Source organism: Thunnus albacares, chromosome 18 (assembly GCF_914725855.1).
Source record: "Thunnus albacares chromosome 18, fThuAlb1.1, whole genome shotgun sequence".
Lineage (NCBI taxonomy): Eukaryota > Metazoa > Chordata > Actinopteri > Scombriformes > Scombridae > Thunnus > Thunnus albacares.
Genome location: NC_058123.1, coordinates 23425927 through 23450060, shown reverse-complemented (window position 1 = coordinate 23450060; position 24134 = coordinate 23425927). Strand labels below are relative to the sequence as shown.

General features: G+C 38.3%; 1 protein-coding gene and 1 long non-coding RNA gene across 2 annotated transcripts in view; one reads left to right on the top strand and one right to left on the bottom strand.

The window, feature by feature from the left end:
* Nucleotides 1-9502, top strand: part of igsf9a (immunoglobulin superfamily, member 9a) — a 53837-nt gene extending 44335 nt beyond the window's left edge. Inside the window, exons 15-21 of the mRNA XM_044334209.1 lie at nt 413-630; nt 990-1074; nt 2236-2406; nt 2783-2819; nt 3139-5466; nt 6113-6186; nt 8508-9502. Of these exons, the coding sequence (XP_044190144.1) occupies nt 413-630; nt 990-1074; nt 2236-2406; nt 2783-2819; nt 3139-5466; nt 6113-6186; nt 8508-8671 (3077 nt within the window). The 3' untranslated portion in view covers nt 8672-9502. The remainder of the gene's footprint in view (nt 1-412; nt 631-989; nt 1075-2235; nt 2407-2782; nt 2820-3138; nt 5467-6112; nt 6187-8507) is intronic.
* Nucleotides 9503-11634: 2132 nt separating this feature from the next.
* LOC122968755 lies at nt 11635-22422 on the bottom strand. The gene is made up of 3 exons (XR_006398881.1): nt 22412-22422; nt 19167-19169; nt 11635-13286 (listed from the first exon to the last, which is right to left on the bottom strand). It is a non-coding gene; the product is annotated as an uncharacterized LOC122968755 (long non-coding RNA).
* Between the last annotated feature and the right edge of the window lie 1712 nt (nt 22423-24134).

Below are 24134 nucleotides of genomic sequence, written 5' to 3'. Positions count from 1 at the left end.
TTATCAGTCTAATAGTGGGAAATGGAAATGGGAAGTCCAGTATTTGGAGCAAGTAGCTTGTGAATAATAAGATGTACCAAAGGCATATGCTATTATCAAATATTAATGCTATGATTATTGTGGCCAAAGATATCATGGTCAATGTTATTATTACAATTGTAATCAATCATTATATAGTAAAATTACATCACATCATGTTTGCCTTGAATGTTATGAATGCTAACAAGCTGGGCAGGGAGTGATATATACTGCAACTTATTTGGACTCTAAAGAACAACCAAACCTACTACCCTCACACTCTCAAGGTTGAGCATCTGTGGCAGCAGCAATTTCCTCCACTGTAATTTAATTTTTCTGCCAGAAGGTATCTTGCTGAACAACTGAAGGTCTTTTTTTATTCCCTCTCCATCAGATCCTCTGCTGAAGAGAAATAAACCAAAGCCCCCCGCGTCGCTGTCAGCTAATCAGGGCTCAGCAGGTGTTGTTCTGCAATGGTCCCTTCCTGAAGCTCAGCACCCTCCCATCACAGGCTTTGTACTCCAATCTCGCACTGAGCAAGGGGAGTGGTTTAATTTGGATGAGGATATCAGTGCTAACAGTAGCGAGATAGTCGTTCCGGGTCTGCACAAGGTAACAAGCCAGTCGTACTGCTCCCTCTGAGACTAATCAGTCCAAGCTGCTTGTTGAATGCCTTGGAGATTTTTATCTAGGCTATACCTCTGTGCTTTTACTTTTGTAGACTCTCAATTATGCACACTACATGGCAGCCATCACTTTTCTGTCTTCTATCAATCTGTATGTGCTGCCATTTCTTCTTTCTGCCTGTTTCATCCTCCTTTTTCTCTCCTATATAGGCCTACACAAATTCAAATGAGATTCATTAGCATTGCAGGCACAGTCCCGTGTTGACAAAGTGTGGTTTCATCCTCTGTCCTCTCCACTGTGTGTGTTTGTGTGTGTGTGTGTGTGTGTGCGGATGCCGGTCACAGGACTGTGTGTACGAGCTGCGACTGCTATCTCGTCGCGGGGAGTTGCTGAGCGAGCCCGGTCCATCAGTCAATGTCTCCACCATGGGTAGGTGTTCGAGAGCAACCTTGCCCCCTTCGCATTCTTGCCCCTACCCGTGTTTCAACCAGTCCTCCTCTCAGTCTCTTGTTCTAACTCTTTTCTCTCTTTCTCTATTTTTCCCCCATCCCTTTGTTCCCAATGTTAGACCAGAATTGGAGCAGGGCCCCGGGGAACGCTGTCCATTAGAAGTCTGAATGATAGAAATAGCTCACTAATAACTTCTCAAAAGAGTTGGTGATAAAATTTGCACCGGTCTTTTCTGATTCCTATGTGAATGTGAGAAGAATGTTTCATTAGATACGGTCTAGAGATATCAAACAGATCTTCAACCCCCCACTGCTTACCCAAGGAGCTTTACAGCAATCAGAGCCATAGATTGTATATTGTTTAACATAGCTCAGCTGATAATCTCAGTCTAGTGTCTGACTGTGCAAATTATGCAGAACAATCAAGTTTATGACTTGATGATAATGATCATCAGGCTGGAGAGTAGATGCACTTAAGAGTGGTAATATCAAACCTCATAGCAATCTTGTATTTATGAGCTTCCCTGTTTATGTGAATATGAATTGTATTCAATGTAGTAGTAACAGGCTGATGATGCAAGAGGCATGAAATATGCATGTCAGTCAGTACAATCAGATGATTGTACAGCTTTATGAACAAAGCTTCTTCTTTCAACCTAAAAATAAAAACAATGAATATATAAACTTAAATATTATGTTTATATATATTTTATTATATATTGTATACATTAAACACACATACACAACTATAATTTAATATATAAAAATAATGAAAACTGTTTTTCTAAATGTCTTATCTTCATTATAAATCAGTATATTTTTAAAACATGATTGAAATTGAGTACAAATTTATAATTTTTGTAATTTCTAAAAAATTAAACACATTTATGAATGAATATATATATATATATATATATATATATATATATATATATATGTATGTGTAAGGAAAAAATATCATCTATATTTTTTTAACTGTTCTTTAAGTTATTAGTATTGTTCTCAAGTATGTATGTTGTCATTATGGTAACTTTTTTTAAATGACATTTTTGTTTTTTATGGTTATAGCTAACTCTGCAGTCACACTAAGATCGCCTTTATTTGTATTTACCAATATATCACTGATGAAATGATGTCACAGGGATGGAGATCTACCCTGCCACATCCCGACTCCTGGAGTTCGTCCCGGAGCCATTACTTGCCGGGGTGCTGGGAGGGGTTGGCTTCATGTGCTTGGCACTGGTCTTGCTGCTGGGGTCCGCCTGTGTCATCAGCCACAAGAGGGACCAGCGCCGCAGAAAGAAGAACGATGGTAAACCGTCCCTCACTCCTGAGACTCAGCAGATACTCGCTTTGATGAACTGCATCATGAATATCATCATTTATTCTATAAAATATTGAAGGCGCTTTCAATCCATTATATAAATCATACCCCACTGCATTGGATCTTGTCCCTGCTCGTCCATTCAGTTGTAAAAGTTATTGATGTCATTTACATTACTTGCTAATTAGGGTAATTTCTCATTAGTGGCTGATAAATGTAAGTGTAATTAACTTTTTGGACAAGCCTGAGTGCCTCAGGCCCTTTAATGGGCTCTTATTAGGGTTGATTATGTTTTTACTTCTTGGTCAGTATGGTTGTATCCTAATGAGTCAGATACCATCTTGCCCATCTCCCTCCCTTTCAGAGCCCTCTTCTGCCATCTATAAATGCTCCCCATCAAGGTAAGTACCCCTTTATCATGTCATTGTTATACCTCCCATTGACCTTTCTTTCCGCTTCCTTTAGAAGCTAAAGTATGTTCAAACAGTCAGAACTTCAGTTGTTTTCTATTTCTTTTTTTTTTTCTTCTTCATCTTTTTCTATTGCTGCCGCTGCTGCTGTTTTGGTCTCTTTCTGTCTACATCTTTCCCGCCCCCTCTTTCACTCTTGTTCAATCTTATTTTCTGTCTCTATTTCTCTCCCTCTTACACCTCCAATTTTTCTTACAATTTTCTCCCCCCCCCTTCTCCCTCTCTCTCTCTCTCTGTCTCTCTCTTACAGAAAGACTTCAGGCACCAGCAGTCCAGACAGTGTGTTGAAGAAAAGCCTACTTCCAGCCAGTCCCCTCTATCCCAACAATTCCTCTACCACCAACTCCTCCTCCTCGCAGACAGACTGTTCCTCCCTCAACACTGAGAATCATAATCGGCGGAAACAATTCCAGTCCAGCTACAGTAGAGGCAACCTTACTAGGACAACATCTTCTCCAATCTCTCCCTCAATTGAGTTGATCGGTAGAGGTCCAGATGGGCGGTTCGTACTCCCACCGTATGACCATGATACGCTGAGCGTTCACAGCAAGAAAAGTATAAAATATAACCAATCTGCTAGCGTCCGAAGGTCTGTGTCGCTGCACTCGGACAAGGAAGACAGGAAAGAGCCGCCATTTGTGCTCTCTATTGATCTCCCACTTTGCAAATCAACTAATTCCTCAAGCCAAATCTGTGGTACGGCCCAGTACCTCCCCTGTCATGGTTCTTATACAGCGGATCAAAAGACAAACTATGATGGCTGTCCTGACCTTACCAGCCTGTGCTCAAACAGCACTTTTGCCACTATTCCTTACAAAGACAGAAACCTAACTCCCACATTTCCTGTGCTCCCGCATATTCGATCCAGCCTTGGTCAGCCTTCTACAACTGCCAGCACTCTGGTGCTCCAAATGGAGCATGAGCGGGAGACAGGAAACCTGAGTCACTGTCTGAAACTAGCTCAGGAGAGGGAGGAGCTGGAGAGGGAGCTCCGGAAGTACACATTGCAAAGAAACTCTATGAGGGAAATGAGGATGGAGCAGCCAGACTCGGAGGAGAGAGAGGACTGTGGTAATGAGCTTGTCTGGAAATATAAGAGCAGCACCTTGCCGCACAGATACCCCCAGGGCAGCAAGGAAAGCTTTGGCCTGTCACCAAGCCCTTACTCTTTATCTTCTGTCAACTGGGAAGCTCGTCCTCTTGTCTCTCCTCCCACATTGATCCCAGACAGGACAGGTTTCAATGTGTCTTCACCTTTGAGTCCTTCTTGTTTTCAGTCCGGCAACCATTATCCTGCTCCATCCTTCAACAAACAGACCCCCCTCCGATCTGAGGAGGCAGGCAGTGTTTCCAAAGACAGATTAACTCTCCCACATCTCTCCTCAAAGCACCAGAGACATGAAAGGGTAGAGGCAGCACCAGAGGGCTATGATAATTCACCACAATCCACAGTTTTAGAAATGCAAACGAATGATTCATGCTCTGAGGCACGGAGACAGAACAATCTTAGTTATGGCAGCCTTTCAATGTTGTCTTTCCATAGCAATAAATATACTGAAGGATCTAATTCGGCTCTCGATGCTGTGCCAGGCACTTCAAAAGCGGAGGTAGCATTCCCGGAGCCCACTGATGAAGACGTGTGTGTTGAGATGAGTGTGGATGAGCCAGAGTTTGAGGTATGTGTAATGCGGCCTACAAAGCCCATGCTGCACCACAGAATCGCCTCTCATCTGCAACACGGGCACTCACTGACTCTCAAAGGCCGGTATGAAGACACGAGGAGGAGCACAAGCTTTAACTGCCGTAGTCCTACTTCAGTGGACAATATCATCAGGGTCACAGATTCTCCGCAACCTCCAGAACCAGAACTCCGGAGAGCTGTGAGCCAAGGCTCTAAACTCTGCAACGCAAAGCAGCGAAGTCAGAGCCTAGACTCAAGGAGACGGAAAGAGAGGAATTTCCTGACTCCTGATGCTTGGGTAGACTCTCTCAGCCAAGAGAACTGCTCTGTTGCATCCTCCTGTCACCCAGACTCTCTGTTCTGGGAACCACAGAGCTCTCCTACTAGGAAAATCTTGAAATCTCCTGCAAATTTTCCCTCTGCTACCCAAGCTGGCTCCTGTTCACCTTATGCTGTGGATGCTTTATCTCCAAGGAGCAGTCCACAGAGTCCTATACCAAATCCTGACATGCCTTGCCACTATGAGCCAAGAAGTGAGGCATCCATCTTACTCAATACCGCCAAATGGCCAGTCACCTACCAGGAGCCCACGAAAGAGGCAGGGGGTTTCTTGGAGGTCATGAAGGAAGCTTCCAGAGGCTTACCGCCCAACAACAGTGGGCTGCACGATTATCAAGATGTACTGGAAGTGGAGGCAGGAGGCTCAGAGGGAATGCCCGAGTTTGGGAGCAACTACAGCAGTTATGCCAGCAGCGGCCGAGGGAGTATGGAGCCTGCTAACAGACGCCTGTCCATGTGTCACCTTTCCCCAACCCTCACTGTCTCACCTGAGATTGTAGAGGAGAGTCAGGGGAGCACAGAGGACAAGCACAGCCACCAAATGGAACACAGCCAAAGGTAATAGGACATATAAATGGAAAATTATGTTTTATAAAAGAAAATGTGGGGGCTGGCATTTGTAGCAGTAGAGGGTCTTGTGTGGTCAATATACTGTAAGGCTTTCAAGGTGAGGCTTATATAGACTATTTGATATTTTGTGATATAAACTATAGAAGTGCACAAGGGCATGGGTGCATAATTCTGTTTGTAGATCGTGCAAGAATTTGAAATAACTGTCAGCAGTGTTTAAACGATATAAAGCTGTCAGCAGTGTTTAAACAATAAAACAAAATTGAAAAGCTCAACAAACACTGATGAATTGCATAAAGCAACATGTTTCATAACTGAGAATTATGGTGATTTCATCATCCCTTTTCTGCTGTAAGTAAACATTTCTTCATTTAACATTCAATTAAGTAAAATGTAGAAGACTTTTTCTCAAACATATTTCTGGTCAGTTAAAAAAAGAATTAAACTCAAAGCAAATATGTATTATGTTATATTTAAGTGTTTGAGTAGAAGAAAAAGAGTGTACTTAAAAAAAAGTTGCATTTCTATTGGACTTGATGTATAGTTTATTGGGAAGAAGTTTGTGTATGATTTCTTTAAATATTCTAACTAACTTTATGTTTGGTATTAAGTGATGCTTTTGTGCTCTCTCCAGGAGAAAGCCCTCAGTGGATGAGAATTATGAGTGGGATGCTACTGATTTCTGCTCACAGCCTGGAGACCATGATGGTGAGGATTTTTCTTTTCTTATTAATAACATGCAGTTTGCTTTTAGGTACAAACACTGTTGAAGAAAAAAAAACAGATAAATGTGTCTGGAATCATTAATCAAGGCAGCACCATGCCAAGACAAATCAAAATGATACGCTGGGCGATTGCTGTGAGGTCACTGAGGACTCTTCACTGTTAATTCAAACTGCTTCATCAGTTCAGTAGACAAATCCTCACCATTTAACCAGCTGAAATACCAAGAACCCTAGTGGATGAGTAAAATGAGTAAGGATAACTTCTCTCTAAAGATGGAGAAATAGCCACTGGACAGGGCATCAACTGAGGAAGGGACATTGTATTCAGTATGAGGTGGGCCTCTAGATCTCACTGGGTGATGGTATGGGAGAGCAATAGTCGTTACCTGAGTGGTCAGCTACCATTCTTCAGTAGCATTTACCTTTAACGTGGCAGTATGAGCTCATTTTCGACCAAATAGTTCCAGGAATTATGGGGAGACAGAAACTAAATTAGCAACTAAAAGTCCCACCTCCTGTTTGTGCTTCTGCTGCATGAGAAAAACTGTTAAGATTTGGAAAAATTAGATGATGCAATTTTCGACACTGAGTGATCATGTTCTTTGTTATTTAATGCCATGTGAATGGATGTAAGAATGGATGCAGAGGAGACATAAAGAGGTAGAAAAGGAGAAAATCCAAAGTGCCTGTCTCCAAATTAAAGATGACCCGATGAGTGTTTTAGGGTTATATATTTCTACTTTAGAATGTAACTTCATGGAAAACAAACAGCAAAGTTTTCTTTCTCTATCTTGCTGTTTTTAGACTAGTCAGGAAGCTGACTACATAACTCTGTTTTTAACATCAGAAATTGTTCTCATGATTTTAGTGCTGATTGTAAGAATGTGAATATACAAGTTGTAGAAGCTGCAAGGTATGTTTTTTAGCAATGAGTGGTGTCCAGCTCTGCAAACTCTGCCCTAATGCTTACCATAAGAAAGTACAACTCCTGGAGCAGAGGCATTCTTGGCACCAGCAACTATGGTTGAGAAACAAAATTTAGAATCTGGTCAAAATGCAGGATAAGGTTCCTGAATTCCTGAAATTCCAGAAAAGTTGCTGCAGTTGGAAACAGGTTTTTTTGATGAATTGATTTGTCTGCTGATATACAGTATATACAGTAGATAATGGGTATATACAAATGGGTGACAAATTAAAGGAAAAGCCAACATAAAGTGTCTTAGTAAGGTGTTGGGCCACCACGTGCTGCCAGAACAGCTTCAATGCACCTTGGCATTGATTCTACAAGTATCTGGAACTCTACTGGAGGGATGAACACCATTCTTCAAAAAGATTTTCCCTCATTTAGTATTTTGATGATGGTGGTGGAGAGCGCTGTCTAATATGTTGGTCCAAATCTCCCATCGATGTTCAATTGGGTTGAGATCTGGTGACTGTGAAGGCCATAGCATATGATTCACATCATTTTCATACTCATGCTGTATGTTGTCCTTTTTAACTGTAAAGTGTATTGGGACCATGATGCATGGCGATTCTGCACTTTAAATGAAATTGATTGAGTTGATTGATCATCAAACCACTTAGTGACCCCTTGTGCCCTATGGATGGGGGCGTTGTCATCCTGGAAGAGACCACTCCCATCAGGATAGAATTGTTTCATCATAGGATAAAGGTGATCACTCAGAACAACTTTGTATTGATTTGCAGTGACCCTTCCCTCTAAGGGGACAAGTGGACCCAAACCATGCCAGCAAAATGGCCCCCACAGCATAACAGAGCCACCAGATCCCTTCACTGTAGGGGTCAAGCATGCAGCCTATACTGGTTTTTCCTTTAAATATAATAGTACCTGTCTGTGCTATTATACTTGATATGATTTATATGTATATTTATATATATATATATATAGTATTGTGGCCTCTAATGACTCAAATATATATTCAAACCAGACCTGTCGGACCATGTATCTTAACTTGATTTTCAGTGGTGTGTAGTTCAGCATGTGTGGTAGAGACCAACATTGAAGGGCCATTACTGAAACATTAAGTAATTTTAAATCTGAAGAAGGTGACATCAGGAATTAAGAGAAAGGCCAGATATGTCTTCACTCTTTGGTTCCTCTGAATTAATTCAGAAGCTAAGCTGAATTTGTACTCATACAGGAAAATATTTAATATCCAATCCTTAACCTGTGAGTGTTTCATATCCGTGGGAGTTTAGGATAGAAGCAATTTAATGAAATAACATCTGCGGTAAAATATCAGGAAACTCAAAGATTATTTTACCATTTCTTTTTACCCACAGGCCTGCTTCCTTCATTGAATCTACAGAAGCCTGCTCCGTTCTGTAGCCTTCCCAGCATGCAGTGCTCCACTAAGGCACTGAAAAATTGCACTCAGCTCTCTTTGCTCCCGGGGCATCAAAGCAGCTGCTCTGCTGAGCCAGAACCAGACACCGTGCTGTTCTGACAGCGCCAGCCTTCGGCTCATCTCACCTGGTGTGTCCTTTCACTTATTGACTCTGATCAAAAGGCGACAAAAAGAGCATGTGGCAGAAACTGAGCTTTTGTCTGATCAATCCAATTCTCTCTTTCAAAAAGTCCAGAACAGCTTATTTGGGCAGTATTGTGCACTGCTCGCATTTGGTATTGGAACAACAAGTATTGAACTCAGAGTAATGAAGTCACAAAATTACTTTTACTCTTATGCAGAGCTTTAAACATTTGTGACCCAAAACCATCACATCACGCTCTTGACAATTTCTTTTGAGACAGTCTGCCAATCTGCTAATATCAAAGCAGTTCACTGTGCTGATGGATTCACCACATTCTCTGTTGTTTCTTATGCATTCATCATTCTGTGGCGACAGAAGGGACAAAAAGGATCTCAGTCATCATCAAGTCACTGGTTTTGGCTGTGGATGATAAAGTTTTTAGATACTATCAGTCACCTTTGAGTTTAACAAAAGAGCTGCTTATGAAAACCCAATAAATAAGGATGATAAACTGAATATAAAAGATTATATTTGCTACAATGTTAATATTTTTCGTAAATGTAACATTGTTTCTAACAGTGTAATTCCCCAACAGAGATCATTATCTGCTTTTTTGCCCTTAAGGTACTGTGAATGTTTGGTTTCCAAAAATCTACTCAGGCTGGATGAAATCCTTGTTCATTGAAGCAAGACCTCTAATTATGTCCAGTAATTGAAGAGGGTCAAGTAAACTTGTAGGTTTTGTCCTTGTTTATTTTTTATGGACAAAAAGGGAAATTAAATGTTATTTGTTATTTTGACTTTAATTTACCAAGGGTGAATTCACTGAGTGATTTTTTTTTCATTCTTTCTTTATTCTCAATGTTATTCACATAACACTTGGGAGTGCTTTTAGTGACACAGTTTGAGTAGTTAAATGCCATGTTCAAAGGCACATTGACAATGGATACTTAACACATCCTCCTAGGGCTTGGTGATAATTCAACATTATTCTTCATTAACTGTCCACATGAAGGGTTACAAGCAAATCAGATCAGTATTTACGACAGAATAGTTTCAGACCACAATCAATTCGTCTCTATGGAATCCCCAAGATTTTCTCCAATATATCTCACTTGGCACTAGATAATATGGATGTGCACGAAAAGACCAACAAATATAGATGCCTCACATCAGCCAAAATCTGCCATTTTAGGTAAATAAACCCAAATTTAATGGATATAGTGCTGTATTGTCAACACACGGTATTTCACACAACCAACTCTGCAATCATACAACCATCTTGAGTTGTGCGGTATGTGAATGCTTGGGGTCAACATGGGAATCTTTCCCATTGCTGATATGAATGTAGCATTAGTTCAACTTTGGTGAACTTTGACACACAAATTTGCACTGTTGACCAGTTGAAAACCATCTTGATAGAAGGAACGGAGTAAATCTGAGAGTCCAAACTGGGGGAGGCTGTCATATTATCTGTGGTGTACCCTTAAATTTTTATATAAATATACCTTTTTATATAATATAAGCACAAATGAATTTTGCTGTTCCACTTTCTGGTGTGATTGGGCACTCACTTGTTTTGATCATTGCTTTCAACACCTATTTCATTATTTTATATGTGGTACATATCCCCCTTTGTGATACACTGTTTATTGATATTAGAAAATTGGACACACTAAAACCATTGATTTCACCGACCCCTGCACCCCAATGTAGATCAAGATAGTTCCTGTTTGTTCTGTGCGATTAAACCACACAACTTTCCAGGAACAAACCTGGCCCTAAACCTGCTGAGAGAAACATGCTCATGCTCCCCTGCCTTCGTGAACAATGTAGGAAAAAGGGGTTTTGCTCACTGCTGTAGCTCAAGGCCTTCACATTAGTCAAACAAATAATTAACTCAGAACTCCAGTGTACCAGAGCATTGTTGGGTATCCATCCTATAATTGGAATTCACTCATAGAGGCTACATTTACTGCAAATCAATGTTTCACTTCTGTAGAACATTTTCATTTTCTGCTGTACACATATTGTACTGCTAGTCCACAAATGATCAAACCCCATGTGCTGCTCTGGGGATTTATACTCAGCACTACTTTTTTGCCTACGTTTTTGAATCTAAATATTGTGCTTCCAAAACATCAAACAAGGAAAAGTATGTGAAATTAGTTTTCTGTATACCCAATGTAATATTTAAAAAAAGTAATTCTGCTTGTTTTTGACATTCAGAGCTAAAACCTGAATAGCAGGATCCTACAGGGACCTGCTGTATGTTGTATGTTAAGTGCTCTTGCAAAAAATGTGACATTGGCTATAGAGAATTACATGGATAAACAGCAGAAAGGAAACGTGTTCAAAAATAGATGTGGACAACAGCGAGGGCTAATAAACCTGATCATTATACTGCTACCTTTTTCAGTTATTGTGTGTACTTAGGGGGATTAGCTTTAAAATGAGCACTCTTTTATTATGTCCATTAAGCAGTGAATGAGTCACTTCCTGGCATTTGCCAGGAAGTGACTCATTCACTGCTACAAACCAATCAAGAAACCAATCAAGGTTAGCTAGAAACCCATTTAGGTCTTATGAATTGAGATGTCATACACAAATTGAAAAGTGTAACACCATTGTGCTCATGTTGCGTTTGTAGAGTTCTAAACTCGCCATAATTAGTACTTAACTGATACTTTATGGTATGTGAGTGAATGTCAGAATAACATCAATAGGATTTTCCGTATAAAAACAACTATGTGATTACAGCATTTTTCAGAATTCAGATGGCAACTGTCTGTTTGTAGAAAAACAAGCCAGTCCCAGTTAAGTCAGAAATGTTCAGTTTCTGTACATAGTGGCTTTAGGGCTCATTGTTTTTTTTTTGTTTTGTTTTTTTTTAACCAATTTTCACCAAAAAATACCCAGATTTCTTTTAACTGAAGCAGATCAGTTTAAACTGATTTTCACTCTGAATGTACTGTACCAGCACATTCAAAAGGGGCTCCATTATTAATATAAAGATATTATTATCATATTATATAAAGTCAAGATAAAAATGTAGGGAAATGCAAATAAGCTGTTGACTATGTACCAAAGTCCTTACAAGCAATTAAAAAACTGTTAAACTACAGAAGGTTTGAGCTGCAAACGGTACTTTAATAGTCCAAATCTCAACCACAGTGTTGTATTATTGATTTTTTTAAAATCAGATTTTTATTGATTTTATTAAAGCTTAAAACGTTGCTGTGACATGCTGCAGATTTTTTTTAAAAAAAACAATGAAAAGCCCATTCTATAGCTTGTGCTGTTGGATTTCATCAAGATATTCATGTTAAGGTTTCCCTCCATATGTGAGCGAGGATGCTCAAATATTTTGAAATTTTAAAAAAACTCAAGAAAATTAAAGGAAGTACTATTTACTACTGTTGTATTGGATTGATCAGATTTAAAACAGCTTAATTTCTGCATCTACAAATGTGTGGTTTAAGGCCTCTGTTCAGTGCTTGTCATTGATCTTCAAGAATTGAGTGACAGCACATTTTTCAAGGCAACAGCAGCTTCTCCCTCCTCTCTCTGCTCCATTTACACGATGTTAAACCAGCGAAGCAATCTGTGATGGTGTACAGATATACAGCTCGGCTCTGCTCTTTTGACAGTTAGCGGGCAGCTGACTTCATTGACTGATAAAATACTTGTCTTACATCTGAACGAGCTTCCAATTATACTAATGGTGGTACTGCAGCACCAGACAACCCCATCCCGAGAAAATGATTGGAGGTAATGTCACAGTCATCTTTTTTAATCCTCTGCAATTCCATTTATTTATATCACTTTGACATCAGAGATTATGGGGTGGGACAAACACGTATTTCTTGTCTCTGGTTTTGGAGTAGAGTTTTCACAATGCTGAGAGCAAACACTGAATGCAGTAATGAGTGTGTACAAGTGCAGTACAGGTACTTCAACAGCTTATTTCAAAGGCGAACACTCGCAGCATTCGAATGACAAACAGCAGTTCACACTGACAGGTAACTTTTTTGTTTTCTGATACATGTTCATGGTGTGATCCATGTATTCACAGGCATTTTTCTCAGCTCAGTCTGTAACTGTCAACACATCAGTGACGGTTTGTTTGAGAAGTGATATTTTTCCTCCTGTGATTCCCTTTTCCAAGATTTCTATACAAGAAGTGACACAGTGACAGCTTTATATCAGCTTCATAGAGAAGGTAGATAATACTGTAGGAATGGTGCTATATTTGATTTGTAATCCTCTCTTGTTCATTGACCCTTAACACAAATGTTTCACAGCTGAATCACAAGTGACATTTTCATCATGTTAAAAATGCTGAAAGTTCCAGGTTAATTGTCTAATATTGTTTCTAAAATCTCTAATGACCTTTACTCTGATTATTTCTCGGATATCATTTAGAGGTCAGTATGCTTGAAACAAACTAGTTTGTTTGAGGTGTCATCCAGCCACATCTAAATGCAAAACTGTCTGCATATCTTACAGATCAACAGTCTCTCCTTGAAGGCATTCATGATGTTGCACTTGTTTTTGCACAAAACGTGACAAAAGTAGTTTTGTGACAGACTTTCACACCTCGCACACCTGGCCAGTCGCTGCCCTAAAGTTGGTGTGATTGTATTGTGGTCTGTTTCAGGAAGTTACAAAATTTTTAGTTAGACATCCTGACAAGCACTTAGTTTGAAGCAAATTAAGGGCTTAGAGATGAAGTATCCCAACCAATGGGTTGTGCCCTTTAAAGTTCTTACAATTTCAAACGTGGTTGATTTGGTGACACCCATGGCTACTGATGGTAACAGCAAGTGCAGTTTAAAACTACAAGAAACACTCCTTGAGCAGCTACTTCGACAGAAATACAACAGAAGAGCAACTGGTATATCTGTTTACAATGCAGCCAAACAAACTCGCACTGTTTTATGGTATAAAATAGTCAATAATCTGCCGTTTTCCATTCTGCCATGAGCAACTGCAACCTTAGGCTGCTGTTGTTAAAGCACAATCCTTATTGACACATATTTCTTGTGAGAGGACAACAACGCGGGTGTATTGCCAGTTGAACACTTTTAATGTGAACTAGCAGCAGTAGGAACTGTTTTGTTTGTTGTCCATAAGCAGTAACTTAATACAGCTCTGATACAGACTCAGGAGAGTAAATGGTAAACAGTGAGGCAGATATCAACGAGATGAAATTACAAACAGCAATGCTGGATTACATGCATACCTCATTTCCTGTGAAACCCCTATGCAGGCAATGAATCCTGAATGGCGGACTCTGCCACTAACAGTGAAAACACCTATGTAGATAGGTAATGTACTGATTATAAATACATTGAATGGCTGTTACTGCATCAATTGTATCAAAAACAGAGTTTGATTTAACTTCTGAATTACAAAGTTAAGGAAATCTGAGAAACTCACGTTCTAAGTCATCCCTGAGTCAAACTCTCCAAGAATGTAATGTGTTTCATCACCTTAAGACAGTCACACATGCCCAGCTCACAGCACATTACTGACAGGAATTGAAAGTGTTCTTCAGTTGTTTTACCTGGAGGCCAAAGCACGCGCTCAATTAAAAGTTGACAATCTTTACTTTTCTCTACTGTGGAAACTTTAATGTGACATGCAAGTTAAATGAGTTTACAACTCTAGAACATTTTGAATTTATCAGCCTGAAATCCAGGCTCATTAATTAAGTCATGATTCATGTCAACAAGAGCTGATGTGTCAAAAAATAATTCACTAACATCCACTGGTTTTACCCTATCAAATGTTAGGATTTGTTGTACTTTATATTGTAAATTGAACATCTTTCAGTTTTTGATAGTTACTTGGATAAAACAAGCAATTAGGTAAACTGTATTTGTTCGTTTATATATATATATATATATATATATATATATATATATATATATATATATATATATATATATATATATATATATATATATATATATATATATATATATATATATATATATATATATATATATATATATATATAAACATTTTCAATCAAAAAATATTTGATTTGAAATTTATCATCAACTCATGAGAGAGATTTAGGATCTCTAACCAACTCTAACATGACATTGCTCTGCAGTAAAAAAAGCTAAAAAAAAAAAAAAAAAAGATCTGTACACATAGGTCTAAACATCTTTATATAGAAGTTTGAGAAATTGTACATTAAATGCACACATGATCAGTTCACACTGTAGCAGCAGGACTGTCACATTTTCTTATTATGTTCCACTGTTATGCAGGCGTTTCTGTATCATATAACCTTGAAGACATTCATAATTGTTTTAGATTTTCAAGTACAGCAGGTATTTTGTTTGCATGACAGAAAGAATGAGGATGGCAATTAGTGCTTGTTGCTGAGGATAAGCCGTGACCATTATCTCCTGCCAAGTGTAAAATTAGTGTGATTATCAGCAACGTTGCCGTAGAAATATGGTCGGACGTGGATAATTTAAAGATTGAAACCTAAATGGGTGTTTTTCAATCAGTCTATCTGCACATCCAGCATTCAGTCTGAGAGGCGAGAATTCACAACATGTCAGCGAAGTTAATTACCTCACTGAATGCCTCCCAGCAGTGTGTAGAATAATGGAATCAGGAGAGAATGACTTTTCTTCTCTTGTATTGGTTTTATAGTACAGTAGAATCTTTCTTAACCCCCCCCCCTTTAACTTTCATTTTAATTAGGCATTTGCCAAAGAGACAGACTTTTTGAAATACATCTGTGTTCTTGTTATCCCAAGGGCAATAACCTTGCAGTAAGTGTTTCTTATTCTCTCATTGATTACAAAGCGTGTTCACCCAAAATTGATGACATTATAATGGCTGGTTTTAGTGTGTCCTTGAAAATCCACTCATACAAAAACGATAATTGAGCCCAATTTTTCACAGCACCTGTTAACATTATGAAGCACTTTTCAGGTTCTTGATTGATAAATATACTGTATATAAGACTGATACAAAATGTCCCTTTTTATTAACTCAAGTAGTGTTCATGAAACTAAAATTTTTGAACTCATTATACTTGGAATGGTAGACTAAGTTTTTACTGCAAGGAAATATAATACATTTTATATTATTACAAATATAGGAAGACATACAGCTTTATAATATTAAAATCAACCATATATTTGTGTGTACTGTTTGCTTTTGGAAATGAATTATGTCTGCTTTGTTATGATTTCTGTATTTATGGTTAATGAGTTACTTGCAGCCAAGGTTGCAGTAATGTTTACAACAATGACAATGTAATGACAAAATAGAGCTAATCAAGATGGGATACATCATATCATGGATGGATATATATGTTAAAATTGAGACTGTTTTCTCATTAGGAGTTACTCTTGTTCATATTTGGATAATGAATTTGTTATGTTTTATATGTAAACAACTGATTATGATGATGTAGCAGCTTTTAAATTGGAAGTCAACTGTAGTTTATTAGTTTTCTATGTCGTGTGTATTTTTGTGTCATGTAAACGATAACTTTGATACAGTTTAACTACTTATATGCAACCCCTGAATCAGGGTTTGCATTGTTTTAAATAAAAAATGCAATATTGTAATACATTTTAAGAATTGATGTACAGTGAAATAATTGCATGGTATATTTCTAAATCCTGTGTTATTCACTTCCTCTTAAAACTGTTCATCTATTTTTCCCTACATAAATCATAGTTTAAAGCCTAACAGGGCAACACTATACTGTATGTACAAAATGTTATGTTTTAATAAATAAATCGAAACCCTTTTTTTCTTGCGCAGGCTCAGATTTTTTCAACTTCAGTAACCTTCTAGGGTCTGTACATCACATTGTTTATCTGACACTGGATGAAAGGTGCTCGCGTTCACAAACATCGATCAGACTCTCCTACGCCAGAGAAATAACTTGAATTCTTAAACTGATTGGTTCTCCCTTTTGCTCGTTTTGAGTGCATTCTGACATACTTTCTAAATCAATGGATGTCGATCCAAACCCTTTGAAAAATGAGGCTATTTTGGTTGAATGTAGGTGCTCACTGGTGTAGGAATTTATCACTAAAGTGTAATTTCAAACTATAAAAAATGTAGATGTACATGGTGAGAAGCTGTGGTCTTCAGTTTGCAGTCCCCCTCCTAAAATTTGGGGAAAAAAATTCCAAAGAGTCTTGGAAAGCTAGTGATGGTTTTTAAGAAGGGTTTTTCATTTTTGTCAGCTTTAGATTCCACAGATCCTTTTTCATTTGCTTTTCTTCATCTCATCTGTATTGTGATTATGAATGGGTGTGATTATCATGGATCACTACTAGAGATGGACTGAATTCATGGTAGTTTAACTAAGTCAACAGATAAACCCTTTAACTACAGTACATTAGCATCTTAAAAATATATGCTCAGAAATCACTGAATGAGATGTACAGAGTCTAATAAAGCCAATAAAGACACACACTTGTAACCATTTTCATTAAAATAGCAATAATGTTCTAAGTGACAAGTGGCATTTACACTAACATTTGGTGTAAATGTTATATGGCAACTTTGTGGCTCCAAATCTAAAAAGACTTCCTGGAGAAATAAAATATAGCCATCATCACTACTTTTACTATGATTACTGACTTTTTTCTTCATTACTGCGATGCATAAAAAGCCTCTCTAGGCAGTGCTCAACAGTTAATGTGCTTTATGTGGTGTCTGACAAAAACTCTTTGTTGTTCCAGATGTCACTGTAAAGCCCTCACGGTCTATCAAGTGATTCAAGAAAAAGGATTATTTAGCCTATAATTTTCACATCATGAATTTGAAATTATACATTTTTTAATGTCGACCCCCCGCCAATAGACACACACACACGCGTGATAAATAAAATGAAAAAGCAAACAAGGAACAAATTGAATCAGTCTTACAAATGCCTTCACTAACAGTGGGGTTGAGTGGGCATTTTTACACTTCCTCAGTAATTATGGCAGTAAACCTGGCAAATGTGTCTATTTAATTATAACACTGCCAGACGTAGGGAAACAGTGTGGGGGACCAGCTGCTTTATCTCCTATAGAAAAGACATACTGTTGTCACGGTAACTAATCTCAGTAATGAACATAAAATATTTAGATACATCTAAATACTTCTTTATAGTGACAGAACCACATCTGTCATATTTTCTCTTACTTCCAGTGTAATTATAGAAAGAATCGTGTATTTATTGTTGGGCTGATTTTAAGTAACTGTGTCACAATTTAGTGAACCAGTGTGTCCATTCCAGTCTGTGCCAGTTGATGTTGATAAAATCTCACAAAACTACTTTTGCTTTATTTGTAGTGAAGGTATTTGCAAAAGTTTCACTCTCATCAAATATAATTTGCTTTCCTACAATATCCACTCCCGGCAAATTAGGCATGATTAACATTTTTAGCCATCTTAGCAGCATGGCTCTAGGATCCACCACTTTGATCCAGACTGAAATAACTCAACAAATATTGATTGGATTGTCATGAAATTTTGTAGAGATGTTCATGGTCTCCAGTGGATGAATCATAAGGCCCAGTCAGACATGGAATCCATATCATTGGTGACTTCTCTATCTGTTATACTGATGGCTTTGTGTCATTCAGACCTTGGCGACTTTTACATTGATGTTCTTTACGGCTTCATTCAAACATGACAGGACATTTAGCGAAAGAGACAATGTTTAGGTGATATTTGGCACCTGGTGCATGAGAGGGAGTAGAGTGTGCGGTTAGTTAAAAATGTTATGATGAACAAGGAAGGAGACTTTTTTTGTCCTTTCACAGGCTGCATCGCCCCTTAATTAATGACCATCAGTGAATCCACTGACACCACTGCTGTCAAATTCGTCATGCAATATTATTAGAAAGCCACTTCTGCTGCCTGTTTTATGAAATCCGACATGCACAATCATTGAATGACAGGATGTTAAGTAGCTACTTTGTAATTCCTATTCGCTCACATGCTGTGTGTAAAACCTTTTGCTGGATATCCACTATTTCAACACTTGGCAAGAATGAAAACTGAAAACACAGAGAAGGCGTTCTGGTCTTATTATTACAGCTGTAAGAGGGCTTTTAACCACTTCTGCTCTAGCTAAACTAGGAAAAAAATAGTTTTTATAGACTGGTCCGACATGAGAAGATTGATCTCCACAATGCCTTAAAATGGACTCTTTCACAGTGTTTCCTTGTTTATGAAACTTATTTTGTATATAACAGATATGCAGAGAGAAAGCATGTCTTTCTCTCTGCATATCTCTTATACATACACATATATCTGATATATGATTCTGACTATAAATGATTATATATGATTCTGTAAGTAAGATTGTCGTTGTGACTTTTATGTAAAAGTGACCAGGGTTTTTACTCAGGTATGAAACCATCATGTTAAATTGCCATCATGACTTTTCTTCTAGTGCTACCAGAAGATCAGAGTGTTTACTTACTAAATGAACTACAGTATCTCAACATCTACTTGATGAACTGGCACCAAGTTTAGTACCAACAGTCATAGTCCCCAGACGATGAATCTGACTGAAAACTTGGATGAATCCCTAAATTTTCTTCTGGCTTGACATCCATTGGACGGATTGCCGTGAAATTTGGATTGCATATTCAGCATCCCCTCAGGATGAACTAAAATATCTTTGTCGATCCCCTGACATCATCTAGCGCCACCATCAAGCCAATATTTTAATCTGCCCAATACAGTGGTTTATCACCAAATACCTGCAAAATTTGCATTTTCACCATCCTCAGGTATACTCTGGAAATGGTTGCATGCTGATGTTAGTATTTAGCACAAAGCACTGCTGTGTCTAAGTGCAGTCTCACTGTGCCATAAGCACAGCTGTAGGCTCTTAGTGTTGTTATGGTTATGTTTAGTCAACTGAAAGCTCTTAGTTAGGTAGGCAAGGCCATCATCTTTGTTAAATATTGTAAAAGTCAATATCTGATAAAAAAGTTGTCTTTTTCAATGTCAAAATGTTGTCTTTCCAACCTTAAAGCAGTGGTTTGTGAGTGAGTGCTTTTTTATTTCTTGTGAAAAACTGGATGCTTTCTATTTTTTGGCACCAAAAGATGCTTTACATTAAACAATTAAATAAGGAAAAGTCTTTTTTGAATTGATCAGCACAATTTCCACACTAAGACATAACCAGTGATGAAACCACAAATAGACATTGCTGCATTTTAACAGGTCACAAGTCAAATAGATTGTGAGCCACTAAGTCAAAGTATTTTTGTAGCAACATGCGAATGCAGGACACGCATCCTGGTCTCCAATGCATCACCAATCAGCCACCCTGAATGCTGTGACCTTGCTGCACTGTGAGAACATCACACCTCACGTAATGAAAAAACATGACCAGTGCATATAATCTAGGCAGCAATTACCTCTCTCAGAAACTTATTTGGAAAAGAAAATTAGAAGTATGTATTTTGAAGGAGACATGGTCGCTCCACCTGTGACTAACTTTTCCCACACTTTGCTTGCTTTTTTTCAGTCCAAATTTCAATATAGATAAACTTTGATAAATGTCCATTTCCATACAGATAATCTTAATGATGCAAGTATATTGGACAATGTATTTCTATTGAATATGTGTTCTTCCCCGACTGTCAAGAAAAAAAAGAAATCTGTATATTGGTGAAAATCATCATATGTGGGGTGTTTAGTATTTACAGGTCTCAATAATCCTCAGGTCTGTTTCCAGCTTAAGGTGTTACTGTGATCCCTTGTGACTTGTCACTCTCATGACAGTTTGCCCTCACTCAGATTAGATGGGTACTGCCTGCAGCTATTCATTTTATTTAGAGCAGCTGCACATCACCACAAGTCCACGCAATCTCCATATTACACCTGTTGATTCACTCCGTCTTCTAGATCCCTCAAAATGCCTCCGACAGCAGACGAGAACCATACATGAAGAGATTGCCCTTGACATGTAGTTTGACTTTGTCTGCGATACCCACACTGTATAATGAAATGGAATTTATTGGTTGCTAGGGGCCTTGCACAACAGCACACTTATACTTCCCACAGACAAAACACTTCAAAGACAAGAATTGCAGATATAAACTAAAAGATGTCATACAGACACTAAAGAAAACTGTCCTGCAGGAATGCACAAAAGCACAGCCTCATGTTGCCTCATACTTTATAGTTGGTAGTTTGGGGACGAAAATGCATCATAACTGAATATTTTCCATGATTTCCATCAGACTTAATTGATGCATAGCCTAAGGCCTGAAGTATAAAGTAAAATGATTACAATGTAAATTGTCTGTGTTCTCACCTCCAAATACAGACGTCAATAGGCTATTTTACACAATGAATGTTCACTGTTTCAGGCAAATAGATTATTCCATTAGTCAAATTGATTACAAATGGGTTAGTGGGGTCGACTGTGTTGGCCAAACAACAAATTAGATAAAAAGTGAATGCAATCACTCTGGTGTGCTGAGGAGGATCAAGTTTCATTTATGCCAACAAAGTGTTGTTGTGTGTTGCTTTCCTTTTTTAAAACCACTACTGGTAATTTTCATCTTTGTTTATACATTTTTCTCACTTTGCCACATTGTTTTTTTTTTAATTGTCACTGGTTGTTACTGACTGTGCTGTGTTACCTTTCACTGGTGATTACATCTGTCTGATGTTCTTACCTGCTGTTTAATGAGGACTGAGTTGCCTGTTGTTGCTTGCATTTGCTACGTTTCCAGCTGCTCACCTCTCTCGTTGTCTGACTTTGTCTCTTCTCACATTTGAGTCTGTTCATTGCCTCTGATGTTTGAGTGTGTCCATCACTATCACTATGTCTATCTTTTTTGTCTTTTAAGTTTTTCTAACACTACTATGGAGAGCCCTTTCATTCAAAACTCCACCCAAACTGCACACCACCTATCCAGTCCAGATTTATACAGATAGATCAAAGGATCCAGACAGAAAGTGGCATTTGGAGTAACCATTCCTGCCTTAAACATTAAAAAGCAACATAGAATTTCAGATCAGATGCCACTATTCACAGCAGAGATGCTGGCAATATAATGGGCACTTTGGTGTGTAAATGACAATAAACCAGACAACTCATATGCAGTGATCCAGCAGCAGCTTTAACTACAATAAGAGAAATCAACTCTAAGTCCAGATGTGATATATTGACAGAGATTTATCAAACATTATACTGAATTCACAAGGCAGGGTGTGAGGTGGGTTTTATTTGGGTAACAGTACTCATGGGTGTGGAGGGAAATGAGGAAGCAGATTACTTGGCAAAGAGCTCTGCACTTGAGGATAGAGTAGAAATTGCCCTACAGTATGGACTGTCAGAAAACTCTTCAATCATAAACAAGTCAGTGAAAGAAATGTGGCAGAATACATGGGAAAAAGAAAAGGTGAGGTCTTACTTTACAATATAGAAAACAGTGGAAAAAGCAAAAAGCAATTTTGCCTGGAAAAGAAAAGTTTCAGTTGTCATAACCAGGTTGAGGGTTGGGCATTGTGGACTTAGGAATGGGCTGGCTCTGATCAGGAAACACCCAGATGGCAAATGTCAGTGTAGAGACTCAGAGACAGGAAGGCACATCCTCATCAGTAGGCTACCTTCGTCTCAATTGATTTTCTATTCTCGGAAAATTAAAAACAGGGCTTTTTTAATTTTTCAGCATTTGTAACAATGTTTTAAAAACAGAAATAGAGCCATTTACCATTTAATTTTGTTCTCAAAATAGAATTTTGTGTTGTTTCCTTATTACAGATTTTCACATGTAGTGAGTCAAACACAAAAAATTCCATTACTACAAAATACAAAACTGGATTTGATTTCTCTTATTGTAGTTAAAGCTGCTGCTGAGTCACTGCATATGAGTTGTCTGGTTTATTGTCCTCTACTCACCAGAGAGACCATTATATTGCCAGCATTTCTGCTGTGAATACTGACATCTGATCTGAAATTCTATGTCCCTTTTTTATTCTTAATTCAGGAATGGTTACTCCAAAGGACTCTTTCCCACTCTCTGGATCCTTTGATCCATCTGTATAACTTTGTAAATATGAACTCCATTCTTGTTGCAGATGACTTAACTTCCTTGACTATATCTCCTGATTTCTCATTTTTTGGTATTATTCAGTATGCATAGATCAATTTCAGGTTCTGGGATTAACCATGATGGTACAACTGGCCAACAGACTGGAAGGCATACATTAATATTAATAATATCTTAGATTTTAGCTTATTTCCAAAGTTTGTTTTGGTCTTTCTCACTCTACTTCCGTTTTAAGAGAGATGATTGAATTTCTGTCCTATGAGCGCTTTCCAGCTAGGTAGCGCACAATGTTGAGTTGGGAAAGCATGCGCTGTCGACTGGGTGGTGTGCGATGTCCACTGGGTGGCAGCACAGGATGACTGGATAGGTGGTGTGCAGTCTGGGTGGTGGGTGTTGTAACTGGATAGATGGTGTGCAGTTTGGGTGGGGTTTTGAATCAAAGGGCTCTCCATATCAAACATCAGATATCCATCACATGTGATGTTTGCCTATCACTTCTGTCCATCAGTTTGCAGATCACTTGGGGCATTCACTCTAGCTTCTGTCAAACAGAAAAGACAACAGATTTCAGTTGACATGACATTGCAGTCAAAGACATCAGACACATGCTTGTTTCCAGTATATGCCATACAATCTTAAATCCAATTACAACAACACAATTTTGGAACAAATGTAACCTCAAAGAGGGCATTCTGAATGAAGATCTACTAGTCTACTACTAGCTCTACTAGTCAAGGTTTTCCATGGCTGTCCTTATCTGCACTATAGCTGGCACTGCTTTGCTGGCTGAAACAGGAACAAAAGCCATTTGGCACCACTGGCAGATAATTTATATGGTGCAGCGCTATAGGATTAAACCAGGAACAACTAATGAAATTGAACACGACTTCTTCAAGGCTATTTTCAAAGTGTCCTTGAGAAATCACAGTCAATGAGATGAACCTAAAGCTGAGTCTGTGTGCGCATAAATGGTTTTTATAGAACTTCCCACATCCTTGACACTTCCCTCACACAAAGCTTTATTGTTATTGATAATAGACAAGCGAATGAAAAGAAGGTAAAGAAAATAAATTTACAATAATGTCTTCTCCTGTAAAACGGTAAGCACAGTGTTGAGACTTAGAAATTCAACATTTGTGGTAAGACAGTCTACTACTATCCACTTTAATTACATCATCATCAAGACTCCATCAGTCATGCCAGTGAGTGACTTTGGAATCAGTAGAAATGCCTAATTCCTCAAGCCCAGTGAGCCGTCTCACATCCAGAAACATTAAATGTTACTGTAATAATTACAGGCAATCAGGAAATGGACCAAGAAATTGTCTTCTGAATTCAGTCAGCCATCATGCATCTTCATTCACTG